Source organism: Bicyclus anynana, chromosome 8 (genome assembly GCF_947172395.1).
Source record: "Bicyclus anynana chromosome 8, ilBicAnyn1.1, whole genome shotgun sequence".
Taxonomy (NCBI): Eukaryota; Metazoa; Arthropoda; class Insecta; order Lepidoptera; family Nymphalidae; genus Bicyclus; species Bicyclus anynana.
In genome coordinates, this window is record NC_069090.1 from 12,394,049 (window position 1) to 12,411,800 (window position 17,752).

Consider the following 17,752-nt stretch of genomic DNA (forward strand, 5'->3'; position numbering starts at 1 on the left):
ACTTGCGTGTGATTGTCGCTTGCCATTTGCAATGGAAACGAGTAATACCGATCAGATATTTGAGTATAACCCGGATACGTTGGAGTACCTTAAAAAGCAATATGATTTGGACACAACGGAGAGGTTAGAGGAGGCCCTCGTAATTTTACAGGATTGGCTACATAAGCAACCCCATATTGCAAGGAAAAATTATTGTAAGTACAAATTGTAGAACAATAATCTTCCGATGTCAAAATCGAACCTAAAAATCGCAAATGCACTTTTTGAAGACAATCTTTTAAAGACTTTACCACCGTTTCGGAACGCAGGTTTGCTGAGAAGAACCGGCAATAAAATCAACAGTTGCTTTTTAAAAAAAAAAAACATTCATTAATTATATTTACTACTTTTATTAATTTAATATAATAATTCTACTTTTTGTAGGAAGATGAAAGCCGATTCAATTGCTTCGAAGCATTTTTTTAATTAAATGATTTTTAAATTAAATTAATGATGTGTTTAACATATTGTAGTGATGATTTTTGTTTGTAAATTACTTAATCATGTTAAAAAAAGAATTGCGATTTGATTTTTTTTGTATATTACATTTGATTATTATTATTACTTATAGCGAAGGAATATCTGGAACGGATTATGATTCTCAGTAAGGGTTCTATAGAAAGAGCAAAGATGAAATTGGACAGCATCGCTACGTACCGTACGTTGTTACCACAGTTTTTTGAACCATTACCCGAGCCTGCAAAACTCGTTATTTTTGAGGAATTGTAAGTAACACCAGTTCTCATGAATCTACATTGGTGATAACCACATGAAAACCAGTTTAAAAAACACAATTCAGTAGTTATTGAGTTTTGAGAGAAACAGACTCGGCTGACTGAAACTTTGTTGTGAAAAAGACGGACAGACAGACAGACAATACTTAAAAAATATATATATGTTTGGCTTCAGCATCGATGCCCTCCAACTAAAATTTCAAAATGCCTTACCGAACTGGACCTGTCACAGTTTATAAAATAAAACTGACGTACCTAATTGCCAAGAAAAACGTTTTTATTATTTTCTACGGGATATAATGAAGAATAAAATCGCCAGACCCTTAACTTTGTGGTGACCCTTTGCTAGATGTCCTTGAACTTTTGAGGGTTTCATCCCTTGTAACCCGCTACCTTCTAAAATCAAAGTCCAATTTCTTTGTTTTCTTTCAATTACCTTTGGTAAAACTGTCAATTTTCAGCCATCAAAAACTGAGTTTTAGCTCTCTCAGGCTCTCAGTTAATACTGTTAATTCGATCGAAAGACATCGTAAGCTTTTAAAAAACTTCACTTATTTTAAATAAGTATATAGATAATATAAATCATGCACCTATATAACTATGTATATGACTGAGACGTGATATCTTGATATGACCTCTACCTTCGATTCGGAGGGTCGAATCGAATCGAAGTCCAATCCGGTCTGGGCGTTTCAACTGCAACTTTTCAGATAAGTGCATTTTAAGAAATAAAATATCACGTGTCTCAAACGGTAGAGGAAAAACATCGCGAAGAAACCTGCTTACCTAATTTTCTTAAATCTCAGCGTGGTGGACTATTAGCCTAATAGCCTAAGAGTCGCGACTCGTGCTCAACAAATAGCCGAATTAGGATTGTTAATTATGATGATGATGTATAATACTAACATATAATTTTATTAATTTACAGTAATGTTAGTTTCTTACCAAAGTTGACCAAAGACCATTACAGAGTTTTTTGGATTAAAAATTTCACGAAGCAATACGATGCGTCAGCTCTCATGGATTTCTTCAGATTCTTTGTTATGGTAAGTACGGTTTCCTACACAAACGTCCGTGGGAACCCAAGTTCCCGGCCTACATTTACCGACATACGTCCGAGGGAACTGTTCCTAAGAGATTAGCTGCGGCAATTTTGTAAAATTAAACTGTAAGTAGAAAAGTATAAGGTATACATTAGACTAAGAACATTCCAAAAGGCGTGATATCATGTGTATCGTAAAATTGCTAATAATGAGCATGCTTATTTCGTGCTTGTTCAAAAATCAACATTCGTGCGATTTATGAGCATGCATTCTACTTGCTGCGCGGGTGGAAGGGGGCGTGCTTTTAGCGCGTCTGAATAGGTTTGCTTATTGAGTATGCCAGTCGATCAGCATTGCTATTCTTTATTATCTTGACCTTCATCTCTCCCTGTCTGACACGATACTATAGACAGAGAGCGATAGATACAAATTAGCATGTGTAATTGGAATATTTGCTTTGAGCATTCTTAATCAGGAACATACTTGAAAATAGCATGCTTATTGCTAGCAAATGTAAACTGATGATAAGCATGCTCGTATGAAGCATACTTAATAGCATGCTAATTTAGAGCATGTGTAACAGTACCTTTAGTTTTTTGTGTCCGAAGGTGATTAATTTGTTTGACGGACGTTTGTGTGGATTAGGTATTTTTTTAAGTACATATGCGTTTTTAAATACAACTTTCTAGCAGTAATAGCACTTATATTCAATTTTTTCAGCTATGTGAGTATTTACTACGCTACGACTATTGCAATGGATATGTAGCTGTACTAGATTACAGAGAGACAAATATCTTTGAACTGCTAAAAACCTTGAACGTGGTGAATATGCATCAATTACTTAAAATAACTATGGTTGGTATTTTAGTTAAAATTCAATATTTAATAACTTAGTGCTAATACATAATGCTTTGATATTAATTAATCCTGTGATTTCGAATGAATAAAGATTCGGGTCTCCGGTAAAAAAAAATATAGATACTTACGCTACTACTGTTCTTTTTTCCTTAACTATAAAATTAACTTAATTGTTGATGGATGTAGATAAAGCACACAGTCTTTCGATACATTCAATACATAACATTTTAGGTACCTGATGAGACAGAATATGCTCTTTCGCCATGACGTCAAAACATTTAGACAGCACAATCAATTAATTATTTTTTTTTTCACGAGTTTTTAATGAAATATCTAATTTTATCATTAAGTCTAATGTCTGTAATAGACTCAATTTCGTATGAGACTTTATGGAGAGTGTCTATTTATTTTAAATTTATATCTGGAAATGCAAACAAAACAAATATTTTTCTTTATTATTTCTAAAACACACTTGCGTAGTCTTCCCCAAAAGTTTATAAGGCAAAACAACGTTCGCCAGGTCAACTAGCACATAATAACTTTATATGAAATACTTATTTCACTATGAACTAAAACCCCAATTAAGTTTTTTGACCCACATAATATAAAAAGATAAATAATTAAATTGGGTATACATTTTCCTTGCAAACGTCAGGGTAGTGCGTTGGGTAATGCAATGTTTTCTTTCAGAGACAAAACCTAGTTTAGTTTATTTTTTTCAGGACGGTTTTGGAATGAGAATAAAAGGCATTCACTATTTATCGACGTCGAAAGCAATAGACACTTTGATTTCATTGTTTAAGCAAGTATTGAGTGCAAAGGTTGCTGAGAGAATACAAGTCCATAAAGACGTTGACGACTTGTACAAATTCATTCCTAAAGAAATCATGCCAGCAGATTATGGTGGTCTGGAAAAATCGACATATCAACTCTGTTGTAAGTAACCATTCTTATTTTATAATAATGACTACGCGTTTCACCCGCGTGATCCTCGTTCCCGTAGGAATATGTGGGGGTAATATATAGCCTATAGCCTTCCTCAATAAATGGGCTATCTAACACTGAACGAAGTTTTCAAATCAGGCCAGTAGTTTCTGAGATTAGCGCGTTCAATCAAACAACAAACTCTTCAGCTTTATAATATTAGTATAGATATCTAGGCTAGCAAAGCAGCCTATGGTGTAACACATTTTTCAAGAGGGTGTCTATTTAGTCTTGACTTGAAGATATATGTACATTGTAGGCTTGCACTTCATATATGTAAACAATCACTGCCTACACTGACGAATCATTAAAAACCTGTATTAGAGACGGAATTTTTCATTTCAACAACTTCATAACAGTTTATACGTATAGTAGAAACAACCATTAAAAACCTGAAGGTAGAAAAGTGAACATGGAAGTACGTACCAGATCTTTTCCTTACGTAAGAGGAATGAGAAACCGCTATTAGTAAGCGTCCTAGGTATAATGACTATATTGGCTATATTGACTGCATTGGGATCCTGTGATCCATAGTGTAGAGTATCTTCTTTTTCACTTTATTTATAAACTATACGTACGTTTATTTATAAACTTTCAGGTGATTTAAAATCAACAATTGGATCGGAGGAAAATTTAAAATACTTCAAGGAAATGCAAAACGCTCGCACGAATGAAAATTACAGGTGTGGGGATCAATTTAACGATAAATATCTGGGAATGCCGGGGTCATTCAGAAAATTAAATGTAGATTAAATAAAACGGTAATAAAGAATATTACTTAATAAATTGCTGTGTATGTATACGTTGACTTATAATTATACAATAATATTCAGGATGTCCCGTGAATAGTACGGCATATCTACAGGATGATAGCTGATAACAAGGCCTTATAGCGAAATATATGTTGCCAAAATATTAAGGTTTTTTTTTTATTCAGAAAGAATACATTATGGAACTTAAGCTAACTTATCCTAATATATATTACGGTTTTTAAATTATATTGATTTTTCTACAAAATACGAAAATCCCTATCTTCTGTGCAAATTCGTCGTACCATGAGCTGAAAATAACTTGACCCTTAAGTGCCGACGTGTGGTCTGTCAGACACTTTGACTGTTCGGAAAGTCTAGTTACATATACGATGATCAATCCTCTCTAACTCCTCTCTACCCCTCGGAAGTGATAGTGGAGGATGCATGTGTCGGCGCGTGCAATTTCGGTGATTTATGATTTTTTAAGATCGCGAGTGGTCTGTCAGACCACACATCGGTACTTACGTAACCTTTTTTGGACACGACTTTTTCAAATTACAATGTTTTTCTCTTTTATTTTTATTTAGTTATATTAATGGATAAGCTAGGTAATTCGGGCATGAAACGCAAATAAAATTGGTTCTTCAAATTAGAAAAAAACCTAAAAACGCTTAAAATTAAAGACCATGAACAAATTTCAACGGAATGGTTAAATGAGAGCTAAGGGTCAAACTCAAAAGGAGAAGGGAACGAACAAAAAATAAGGATAACCATAATTTAGCATCAGAACAGGAAGGGTTCTAAAATGAGGAAATGTATCAAAAAATAGAATCCAATGAGATCAATCTAATTTATAAACTTTGATAGTTTCTACAACTTGGTGCCTTGTGATTTAAAAAAAAAATGGTTTATTATTTGTTAAATTTTTAGTTTTAATGTTAACTTGGTTATTATTTTTTAAGAAACATGTATAGTTAGAAAAAAGATAATAAATAATTATTATGTTAAAGTTTTCGTTATTAATCCTATGGTGGCCTGCTAGATCACACGTCGGTACATAAGTAACTAACACGGCACGTCGGTATTTAAGGGTTAAACGTTGATTTTATACTTGTTAAATATTTTTTAAATAATAGTTTCAACTAATGCAATTTTATTTTTTTCTAGTAAGTACGAAATGTTCCTTCTAAAAAACCCAAAAAAAAACCTTTTTTAGATGGGGGGTGAAAATAAAATACTTAAACTAGGTAAAGTTAAACTAGGTACATCTAGCTTAAAAATATGTTCATTTAATAATGATTCCAGAAATGTAAGACATTATTAGGTACACTATTTTCAGGAACTTTGTTAAGATTGCTAGTTTCACAACCAAAGGGGTTGAATAAATAAAAATCGTTACTTACTTGCTTTTGAACTTTGAAGTTTATAGTTTGTTATTGCCAATGAGCCTTATAAGTCTGAGAACGGTAAGTTATCCTTAAAATATAGATACTCGTATATGGTATTGCGGGATTTTTTACCGACTAAAAAAAAGGAGGAGGTTTCTCAAGTTCGACCATATACTTAGATATTTTTGTTAAAAAGGAATATTCCACCGGTACTAGTTTTTGTTGTATCTGTGAGAGATTGAGTACCGTTAGTTTTCTATGAAAGCTCCCAAGCGGATTGATTTTTCCGACTATCAACATTTATTATTATATCAATCAACTTATTATTATTCCGAATTATTTCTTCTCGATAGTTCCTTAATCTGGGTAGGAAGAGTAATCATTGATTTGAGGGTAGTTACGAAAAAACTACATTACCGCTCGAATGCGAGCGACTGGCCGGCCATTGTTAGCTCGATATGTCTATTTCGATTGCATTTGACCAAAGAATCACGCAGTGCGACTTGCAATTTAGCACTTCTTAGACTTCTACTACTAATTTTATTTAACACTAGCCGACGCCAGCGACTTCGTCCGCCCTTAGATCTCTTTAATCCAGCCCTTACAGTAGTAGGTATTTCTGTAAAAATGGAGTAACTTCTCCCGTTTTCCCAACATTTCCCTTCACTGCTCTGCTCCTATTGATCGTAGCGTGATGAAAAGTATACTATAACCTGCCCAGGAGTACGAAGAATAATTATGCCAAGTTTCGTTGTAATCCGTTGAGTACTTTTTGTTTTTATAACGAACATACAGACAGACAAAAAACTTACCGATCGCGATCGGTATCAGTATCGATACTGACGCCAAAAACGTTAATCTAATCACCCGTTAATAGTTATTTTGGAAATATAAGTATTTCATGTATGCAGAATTGACATCTATATCTGTATAGATGTCAATTCTGTATACATTTATTATATGTATAGATTGGTATGCACAAGACAGCGACTAGTTATTATCTAGACTGCGGTCCAGAGCAAGTGTCTGGGAAGTCATTGTCAATGGCGAAGAAGCAGTCTCCGGCTAGGTGGCCTTGCACATTCGAAGAATGGTTTACTCGTGATTGCCTTCATCCTGAAAAGCCCTAAGACCATTTCCACGTTCCCACAATTTATATTAATTATGATTACTTATGTAAAATGTATTGTAACAATACAATACATACAGTTTTACCTTCTTTTAATATGCAGAGGATAATTAATGACAAAAAAATATATATTTATATTAAAGTGCAGTCAAGATAACACCTACTCGTTTGTTAACTGTGACCAAGGTCATGAGGCTCGAGATTTTGTGCAAAGTGCAGCTATCCGTGAAATAAAGTAAGCTCACATCACACAAATTGGATTTGTCAAATAATTTTGATGTACGAAAGTAGATATTCCTGAGATTACCTTTTGGATTTTAATCAGGCCATAAATATGGAGCTATTGATCACCATTCAAACAATGTTGCTACCCACGTTAATTTACTATTTACCTTAATACTTAGGTGCAGTGCTAAGGTGAAAATTTCTTATCCGATTATTTTATTATTATTTAGTATACCTACCTATATCTTCTCAGGGATGCAAAAATAAAATTATTTTTCAGTCATAAAAAATTGTTCTAGAATTAATAAACATCGAGCAAAGCCCGGCCTGGTAAATTATAATTAATATATTATATTACTTTTGCTCTAAAGTGAAACAACATAGATCATTCCAATTATATTAATTGGAATAGCCTATTTTGTATTTAAATTTAGTGCCTCCTTTCTCAGGACCCATAACAGTTTTAAAAATAGCATACCATATTTTACGCTGCGTTGCGGTTCGTTATATCTAACTTGTTGCGGCTACGATGTGCGCTTAGCTTTATTATTAAAAATTTAACAGGAGCTAGGTCGAATATACATTCAACTTGAAGGTTTAATATTAATATCATTGTTTTTAATAATCTTTTATCCCATTTTAAACTGTATATTTGCGTGTGATTGTCGCTTTTATCATTTTCAATGGAAACAATTAATACCGATCAGATATTTGAGTATAACCCGGATACGTTAGAGTACCTGAAGAAACAATATGATTTGGACTCACCGGAGAGGTTGGACGAAGCCTTCATAATTTTGCAGGATTGGCTCGATAAACAACCTCATATTGTAAGAAAAAAATATTGTAAGTACAATTTTTTATACAATGGTTCATTTGGCACCTCTTCCGATGTCAAAATCAAAATCTTAGTTTATTTTTATTAGGCTTAGTATACAAGCACTTTGAAAACGTCAAGATTTACTATTTGTAGAGAACATCCTATTAGAAGGCAGGTTCTGTTGAGAAGTTGCAATAAACTGAACAGTAGGTATTTTTGCACTTTTAAAATAGTCATTATTTACTATATTTAATAACATTACATAAAACATTAATAAATTTCTACTTTTTGTATGAAGATGAAATCTGAACCAACAGGCTCAGGATATCATTGTCAATAATAAATTCGTTAATTGACTATTTAAGCTTGTTGTAATAAATGTGTTTTAATAACAGCTTCTGACGATCAAATAAGCTCACATGCCTGCAGCACTAACGGCTTGAGACCCAATAAAATTAATCGTGTGTTGGTCGCGATCGGCATGATATCATGCATATCGCGACCAACACACGATCCGTTTTATTGGCTGTGAAGCTGTCAGCGCTGCAGGCATGTGATCTTATTAGATTGATATGTTGTATTTAAAATTATGAAGTGGGGCGACGATTTTTTTTATTACGACTACCTATCTAATTGCGATTTGTATAAATTACGATTTATTAATTTTAGCGAAGGATTATCTAGAAAGGATCATCATTCTCAGTAAGGGTTCTGTAGAAAGAGCAAAGATGAAATTGGACAGCATCGCTACGTACCGAACTTTGTTACCACAATTTTTTGAGCCATTACCCGAACCAGCAAAACTTGCCATTTTAGAGGAATTGTAAGTACAGTATGTTAATAAGCCATATTGTTTCGGAGATAATAGAAAAATGCTAAAGACGCAAAAATGCCGCTAAAAGACGCCCCGCGGTTTCACCCACATAGTTCCCGTTCCCAAATAACACGGAGTAAAACATAACGTGGCTTTCTATTGGTGAAAGAATTTTCAAAATCGGTTAAGTAGATCCAGAGATTACCCCCTACAACTACGGAAACTTTACCTCTTTATAATCACACTAATATTATAAAGGCGAAAGTTTGTGTGTAAGTGTGTGTATGTTTGTTCCTCCTTTATGCCGCGGCTACTGAAGCGATTTGGCTGAAAATGGATGGAATGGAATGAATGGAAAGAGATTTCACTCTGTATTATTTTTTTCATCCCGGAAAAATCCATGGTTCCCGTGAGATTTGTGAAAAACTGATTGTTTGTATACTTAGACAATTTCTTCGAATAAAGGAGACCTCTATCTTTTAGAAAACTTTATTGATATTTTTTACGAATTAAATTAATATTATATACGTACGAGCGTAATACAATTAATTTTAATTTACAGTCACGTTTGTTTCTTACCAAAGATGACGAAGGATCATTATAGAGTTTTTTGGATTCAAAGTTTCATGAAACAGTCCGACGGGTCAACTTTTATGGATTTCTATAGATTCTTTGTTATGGTGAGTAGTACAGTTTTCCTTACATGTATTAGACTACAAGCCCTTGAACAAAAATTACCTGTGAAATGAACCAACGTGAATAACGTTTAGAAGGCTGTTACTATATCAGAAAATAATTCTAAGCACTATGCCGTCATTTCTGAGCGGTACAGTCGTGAGTACGTCTGGGAATTCTCAGGTACAAATGATAAATTACGACTAATTATTAATGTACGGCTTTGTTATAGTGTTAAATATGATTAAAAATAAATGTCGAAAATCCTAGTGCCGTACTAAAATGGTGGTGCCGGAAGTCAGAACAAATGTTAATTCGTCGACAACTGCAGAAGCAAGATAGGTCATTTATTCCACCAGCCTTCCAGTAACTGCTAAATAACATGCTCGCTGTATTATTTTATGCTCATTATTCTACTTTTTCAGCTTTGTGAGTATTTATTGCGCTATGACTATTGCAATGGATATATCGCTGTGTTGGACTATAGAAAAGCAAATATTTTTGAACTCCTAAAAACCTTCAATGTAATGGAAATACATCAAGTTCACAAAATCGTTATGGTTAGTATTTACATTAGTTATTCATCACTATTATCAATTTATTTTATTGGCTCACTACAAGTAGGCCATCCATCCAGCCTCCTTCTAGCACTAAGCAAGGGTTACGAATGCGTTAAGTAAATGTTACCAAGATGATAATACTTACCCATAACACAGGCAATGCTTACTTTAGGGCTTGATGCTATATAGCTGGTGGGAGCTAGTGCTATAACGAGTGGGAGGCTTCGGCTGTGATTAGTTAACACCCTACCGACAAAGACGTACCGCCAAGCGATTTAGCATTCCGGTACGATGTCGTGTAGAAACCGAAAGGAGTGTGGATTTCATCCTACTTCTAACAAGTTAGCCCGCGTCCATCTTAGATTGCATCATCATTTACCATCAGGTGAGATTGTAGTCAAGGGCTAACTTGTAGAGAATAAAAAAAATTAAAGTGTAATGTAAGTATTGCCCTATATACTTACATATTTATTTATTTCTTTCAGGACGGCTTCGGAATGAGAATAAAAGCCATTCACTTTATAACGACGTCGAAAGCAATAGACACTTTGATTACAATATGTAAGCAAGTATTGAAGGCAAAGGTTGCTGAGCGAATCCAAGTCCATAAAGTCATTGACGACTTATACAAATTCATACCTAAAGAGACCATGCCAGCAGATTATGGCGGTCTGCAAAAATCGACATATCAACTCTGTTGTAAGTAACCATTTGTTGTGGCTCCTCCATAACCAAAGGGTGAAACGGGATCCCATTTATGGGACTCCGCTATTCGTCCGTTTCATCCGTTCATCTGTCACCAGGTTGATGAGATGTAACCTGGTGACATAACCCTAGTTTGCCGCTTTATTCACATACTAGCAGACGCCGCGCGGTTTCACTCTCGTGGTTCCCGTTCCCGTATGAATACGGGGATAATATATATAGTCATCGACTGAATCCAACGCAGTATTCGGTAGAGCCTTCCCTTAATAAGAAGTAGTACTTCATAAACAATCGAACCTGGGCCCGATAGTGTAGTAGGTAATAGTAGGTACCGCTTGACACTTCACATCTATACTAATATTATAAAGCTAAAGAGTTTGTTTGTTTGATTGAACGCGCTAATCTCAGGAACTACTGGTCCGATTTGAAAAATTCTTTCAGTGTTAGATAGCACATTTATCGAGGAAGGCTATAAACTATATATTATCTCCGTATTTCTACAGAAACGGGAACCACGAGGTTGAAACCGCGCGATCTAGTCTAGTTATTTATACACTGTAGGTACATTTTGAAAAGAACCTTTCGGGCCTGTCACTTGATCTTATTTACCTCCCAAATCAATTTTGAAAACTTTCAGGTGATTTAAAATCAACAATCGGATCGGAGGACAATTTGAAATACTTCAAGGAAATGCAAAAAGCTTGCACGAATGAAAACTACAGGTGTGCGGATCAATTCAACGACAAATATCTGGGATTGCCGGGTTCATTCAGAAAATTAAATGTAGATTAAATAAAATGCTTATAAAAATTGCTTGCTTATAATGAATTCAATCCTCATATACGGAGGATTCCAACCTACTCCCAACAAGTTAACCCTTTATTTTAGTTAGGCTAATCTGTAGATAATAAAAAAAAATTATATGAAATTCACTTCAACAATTTCATATCATTTTTTTATTCTCTACAGGTTAGCCCTTGACTACAATCTCACCTGATGGTAAGTGCTGATGCAATCTAAGATAGAAGCGAGCGGATCCGTAGACAGAGAAGCAAATAGACAAAAAAAAACAACATCTATGCATGGAATTTGTAAAGAAACGACACAAGATGATCCGATATTCGATTTCATCACGCTTCACCTTTGTTACAATAATATATTTTTATGCTATGGTATCGGAGTGATGTATGGGTAAAATAAACCTCTTACCAAGTTAGCCCGCTTTCATCTTAGACTGCATCGTCACTTAACATCAGGTGAGATCGCAATGAATGGCTAACTTGTCAATTACAAAAAAAAAATTAACCGTTGTATTAGCACAGTGTCGACAAACTACAAGTTTTAAGTAACCAATTAGTTTAAAATACAATTTTTGTGAATAATTGGATTAGAATAGTTGACGTCAACGTCTGACAACGGTGCACCAAACAGGTGTCTATTTCTCTCACTGTCTACGGTTGTAATGCATTTTTAATTTCATTACAGTATGATTGTGAAAAATCTAGTTATTATGATATTTTTTCAATTTCATAATTGACGTTCTATGATAAGATAAAGAGCTATTGTAATGTTATTTATAAAATAATCATAATGATTGAAATTAATTATGTTAGTTTTTCAAAACTCGATTGTCTTGAAAGATTATTCCTCTCTGACGCTAGTTAGCTATATCTTAACTAAAGGGTAAGGGGTTCGATAACTATCCGTAAGTTCAGAAATAAATAAAGGAGATGGTTCAAAATTATATGGAGCCCAGGATCAGTCATTGTACCCTAGCGGAAATAAAAAAAACAGTAGTTTTGATTAAACAAATCTACGAATTCACTTTAATTCTTTCGAAATAATATTCATTATCTCCCAAGAAATGCAACACTACTATAAGTAATAATGGCGGATTGATGACGTTTTCAATGCAGTAATCGATTAGACGTTTGCTGTCAATTGTCGGCGCTATCTTGTTATAACTCAAAAACTTGTTTTTTATTTTATTTATTTCTTTTTATTTTGTTAGATTTATTCACTTCAGTAAATATTAATAAAATGGGTAGCCATACCTCTTTGCATTTGTCACGTCAGTAATTTCAGTGGTCATTCCTTAAAATTATCTTAAAAAAAAACGTGCAAAGAAGAACATTTTTATTACAATTCTCCAACGCCCGGGACTTCGTCCTTTTGGAATATCTCATTTTAATTGGCACGTCAGTCACGTCAGTGGCCAATCGCAGGGATTCGCTGGATGCAGGTGGCTCAGTATCGTGATATTTTTGCTAAAACCTAAAGGGATGATGACTGTTTTTTTAAATTGTATATAAATTAAGAGTATGCTAATAGTAAAGCAATTTTGTAAAAGTAACAGGGTATCTGCGATCATTACTTTCGGAGCTACAGGGATTTAAAGGGTCAGATTTGCGGCGCTGCCGCGGATCCCAGAAAAACGCCCCATACAAAATGGCACGAACTAATGACGTCGTAGATAATGTAATGATCGTTAGATTTGTATGTGCGTTCAAACAAAATTACTAATATCTTTGTTATTTGTGCGTTTAAGTTTATAGTTCATGTATTAAAAAATGTCACATTTAATGTAAGGAAGCTAAAACTGTATGAATTTTCATCTAATTAGGATAAAAAAATTTGATAGATTTTGAAATTTTATTATCTTATTTATTTTGCAAATATCCAGACGATCTTTGCTTTTTATGTATAAATTAGTTAACATTGACCTAATTTATCCGAATATATCATAAAATAATCAATATATTCAAACCTAGTCATCATCCCCATTACCCAACTGCAAGAAGGGTTATTTAAAAATTTGTTTCTTCTTTACTGACGATCGTTCGTGTTTGACGGAAGGTTTCACATAACAACTAGCTAATAGTTATGAAGTGTTACCACGTTTAACCATTGTTATCTCTAATTTAGTTTTTGCTACTGTATTTACATTACATTTTCTACTTACATGTGTTCTGGAATTACATATAATTACGTTGTACGTTTATAAACAAAAAATAAATGCAACACTAGACTTTGGATTCACCTGTTGTATAAGAAAAAGTGTGGTAATCTGACAAAAGATCAATTGTTATTGAGAATAATTTAAGCTGTTATCTAAAGACTAAAGAATAAACATGCTAACATCAGGATTGAATCGCACTAGCGGCTGACCGTGACTGCGGCTGACTATTCGGTTCGCTGCAACCGCTGAAACTCAGAAGAAGAAGAAGAAGAAAAAGAAGAAGAAGAAATACTTTATTGCACACAAAAATACAATTATAAATTAAAACATTAAAAAGATAATTTAAACTTAGCATGCAAAGGCGGCCTTATTACTATAAGTAATCTCTACCAGGCAACCCCTGACGAGAGAACTTGCGATGAAAGAGCGGGAAGGTTTGTGTGTGACTCAGTGATTTTATACACAGGAAGTAAAACTATAAAAATTGTTGTCATCAATTGTTAATTATAATATTGTATGATTTTATTTTAAAAGAGAAAGAAAGAAAGAAAATAAGTTTATTCACTTTTTAGTGTCATAAACAGTACATCCTATCTTGAGCAACTGTTGAGTTACTTGTCGGTTTCTTCTCAGCAGAACCTGCAGCCTTCCGAACCGGCGGTAGAAACTTTACAAATAGTCAACTGACGTATCAAAAGTGCTTGTAAACTGAGCCTACTTGAAATAAATGATTTTTTATGCGATTTGAGTAGGATGAAATCCACACTCCTTTCGGTTTCTACACGACATTGTACCGGAACGCTAAATTGCTTGGCGATACGTCTTTGCAGTTAGGATGGTATCTTGCCACAGCCGAAACCTACCACCAGCCAGACCTGGACCAATTAAGAAAATCTTAATCGTCCCAGCCGGGAATCGAAACCAGAACCTTCGACTTGTAAATCCACCATGCCACTGCGCCACGGAGGTCGTCAAAGAATAAAGGTTTTTATTTTTAAATTTTTGTCTATTTGGCCGGGCTAATCGAACGGCTGAATTGATTTCAATGGGGCTTTTACTGGAAAATAGAAGAGGTTATTCAACAACATCTAGGCATCTTTTATCCCGGTGTAATGTGTAAAATCAATGGTTCCCGCGGGATTTGTAAAAAGTTAAATTAAAGCATAGTTAGTACTTACAACTTTATCTTAATAGGATTAAATGTAAAGGCCAACCATGACTTTCTCTAATAGTCCAATAATTTTAGGCATTTTATACCCCAATCTGGGGAAAAATTCCTAGTGAGCTGAATTTTTGTATACACCTTTATTACGGCGTTATAATGAAGTTGTGAAAAATCGACATCGATATCGTGCCGGCTAAAAAAATTACAGAGGTCAAAAGGTCACGAAAATCAGTTTTTTGCAAATATTTCGCGACCTATTGCTCGGACGTCAATAGAGGTCATTATAAAAATTGTTCCTCATAAAATTGTCTACAAAAAATGTCTCTTATAGTTTTTCTGTAAAATTAACGGTTTTCCGATCATAGCGCTGAGAAAGCGGCAAGAATGCACTCACATACGGTATTGTATACCGTACACCAAGGCGTAAACTCTATTGCTTTTTAGTAATGTTTGTAAATGTCTCTAAATCTTTTATTTTACATTTAGATGTTTCCAGAAAGATATATTTATCGTATAGGGGTTTAGGTTTTTAGTAAGACGTACTATATCTCATTCTAATGACCTTCAATGGCAGATGTTTCGTATTTCATTGTTCCGAGACCCGTCCCTTTATACCTGCTACTGCCAGTTAGACTGAGTATACTCATAGCACGCACTCAAATACTTGATCAATCTACATAAATTTTTTTCAAAAAACCAGGAAAAAACAATGCTGAAACAAAAATATACTCGACTGATAGCCTCAACAAGTATCCACATTGCAAAAAAAATATTCTGTTTCTGCATGCCATGACCGGATGCGATACAACTTCAGCACTTTTTGGGAAAGGAAAATTGAAAGTCATGAAGATGTTTGAAAAAAGACCCGATTTAAACAATTGTACAGAAATATTCCAACAAGAAAATTGCTCTCGAGATGTCATTGTCAATACTGGAATACATTTTCTACTAGCTGTATACGGTGCTCCAAAATCAGAAAATTCAATTGATAATTACAGATAAAAGCTACAGCTTTGCTAAATTAACAAGACAAAGTACAGCTGTAAAATTTCCTTCATAACCTACTTCTTCAGCTCAACAGCATATTTTTCGAGCATATTACCAAACACAAACCTGGCTAGGAAGAGACATCGATCCAGAACAGTGGGGTTGGGAGTTAAAAAATGATATGCTGCATCCAATAATGACTTTATTACCACCAGCACCCGATGAACTACTGAATACAATCTTTTGTAATTGTACAAAAGGTTGTGGCGGCAAATGTGGATGCAAAAAAATTGGATTGAGATGCTCTAAAGTTTGTGGGCATTGCCGCGGCCAGTCATGCTTAAACGCAGAGTCAACGAATGATGAAAATGATGAAGATGTAGATTTAAATCAAGAAATAACTCCACTTGACATTTTGTCAGTAGCCAATAACGATAGTGAAGCTGAAAATATTGACAATGAATAAAAAAAAAATATTAGCAAAAATTTATTTTTTTCGGTATTTTTCAAAATTTTGATAAAAAAATATTAATTGTTAATTAAAATAAACTTTCATTATATATCATGGATTATGCTTACGGGGGAAACCATGTAAAAAAACGCGCCTTGCATTCTACCTCGAAGGTGGTGAGGAAACGAGTGCATCGTTACAATATAGTCGCTTTCTCAGCGCTATGATCGGAAAACCGTTAATTTTACAGAAAAACTATAAGAGACATTTTTTGTAGACAATTTTATGAGGAACAATTTTTATAATGACCTCTATTGACGTCCGAGCAATAGGTCGCGAAATATTTGCAAAAAACTGATTTTCGTGACCTTTTGACCTCTGTAATTTTTTTAGCCGGCACGATATCGATGTCGATTTTTCACAACTTCATAATAACGCCGTAATAAAGGTGTATACAAAAATTCAGCTCACTAGGAATTTTTCCCCAGATGAAACCTAAAATAACTGGACTATAAGATTCATATTATATCTGAGTCCTATAATAATTCATCAAAATCGGTATGTCTCTTTTTAAGTGTCACAGACAGATTTTCTTATTATTTATAACTAGCGGACGCCAGCGACTACGTTCACGTGAAATTAAGGTCAGCGCACATCATCCTACAAGTATAACTATTATACAGGTTGTCCCGTAATTAATGGATAAAACGCAAACGGCAGATACACCACCTAATTACCTAAAACAAATTTGAATAGTTTTTGAATAGTTCTTTTAATATTTTATTTTTGGGATAAAAATATACGATAGGTAATTAAGCTTAAGACCTCGCTTTTGCGATTGTAATGAACTGAACTGTACAGTTCCAGTTTCTACTGTTATTTTTACCTAGCGAATGCCTGCGACTTCGTCCTCGTGGTAATCAATGTAAATCGCCCTATTTCACCACTTTAGGAGTTGAATTTTAAAAAATTTTGAATTACATTACATATTTCATATTTTTTTTATGATTTATGAACAAATTTTTAAAACTGTAACTAAAAATGAAGGACTTTCCATACAAACTTTCAACCCCTATTTCACCTCCTTCTCATTTTATTTTCGCAATAAAAACTTTGTCCGTATTATGGTCTTAAGTCGTGCCAAGTTTCATTTGAATTCATTCAGTAGTTTTTTTAACAAAAATTTTCAAAATATCTTCAATATACAGAATTTACAAAATAGATTCTAGATAGCGCTGTCATCCGTTATGGCACGCTAACGTTTGTTGTTACAAATGACATAAGTCAAATCTCAAATTGCGAATAAATGTATAGAGTTCGACCAGTTTTATTAAAAGTACAAATGTAAACCTTTCCTCAGTTGAGTTAGAGTTCCGACTGTGTGCGCTGGACCCTAGCGTTGCCTAAGTCATATATACATACTTAACTCTTAAGGTTATCACTTTTAACTTGACTGTGATAGCG

The 17,752-nt window shown here is 34.1% G+C and overlaps 2 protein-coding genes across 2 annotated transcripts; both read left to right on the forward strand.

The window, feature by feature from the left end:
* On the forward strand, positions 1-4,460 carry LOC112052492 (uncharacterized). The gene is made up of 6 exons (XM_024091593.2): positions 1-194; positions 611-764; positions 1,702-1,819; positions 2,537-2,671; positions 3,397-3,610; positions 4,257-4,460. Exons 1-6 carry the CDS (start codon positions 32-34, stop codon positions 4,409-4,411), a joined length of 939 nt encoding a protein of 312 aa, XP_023947361.2. The 5' UTR covers positions 1-31; the 3' UTR covers positions 4,412-4,460.
* Positions 4,461-5,705: 1,245 nt separating this feature from the next.
* On the forward strand, positions 5,706-11,539 carry LOC112052496 (alpha-tocopherol transfer protein-like). The gene is made up of 8 exons (XM_024091599.2): positions 5,706-5,719; positions 7,452-7,482; positions 7,860-7,998; positions 8,642-8,795; positions 9,349-9,466; positions 9,887-10,021; positions 10,507-10,720; positions 11,364-11,539. The coding sequence occupies exons 1-8, from the start codon at positions 5,706-5,708 to the stop codon at positions 11,516-11,518; spliced, it is 960 nt and encodes a 319-aa protein (XP_023947367.2). The 3' UTR covers positions 11,519-11,539.
* The last annotated feature ends 6,213 nt before the right edge of the window (positions 11,540-17,752 follow it).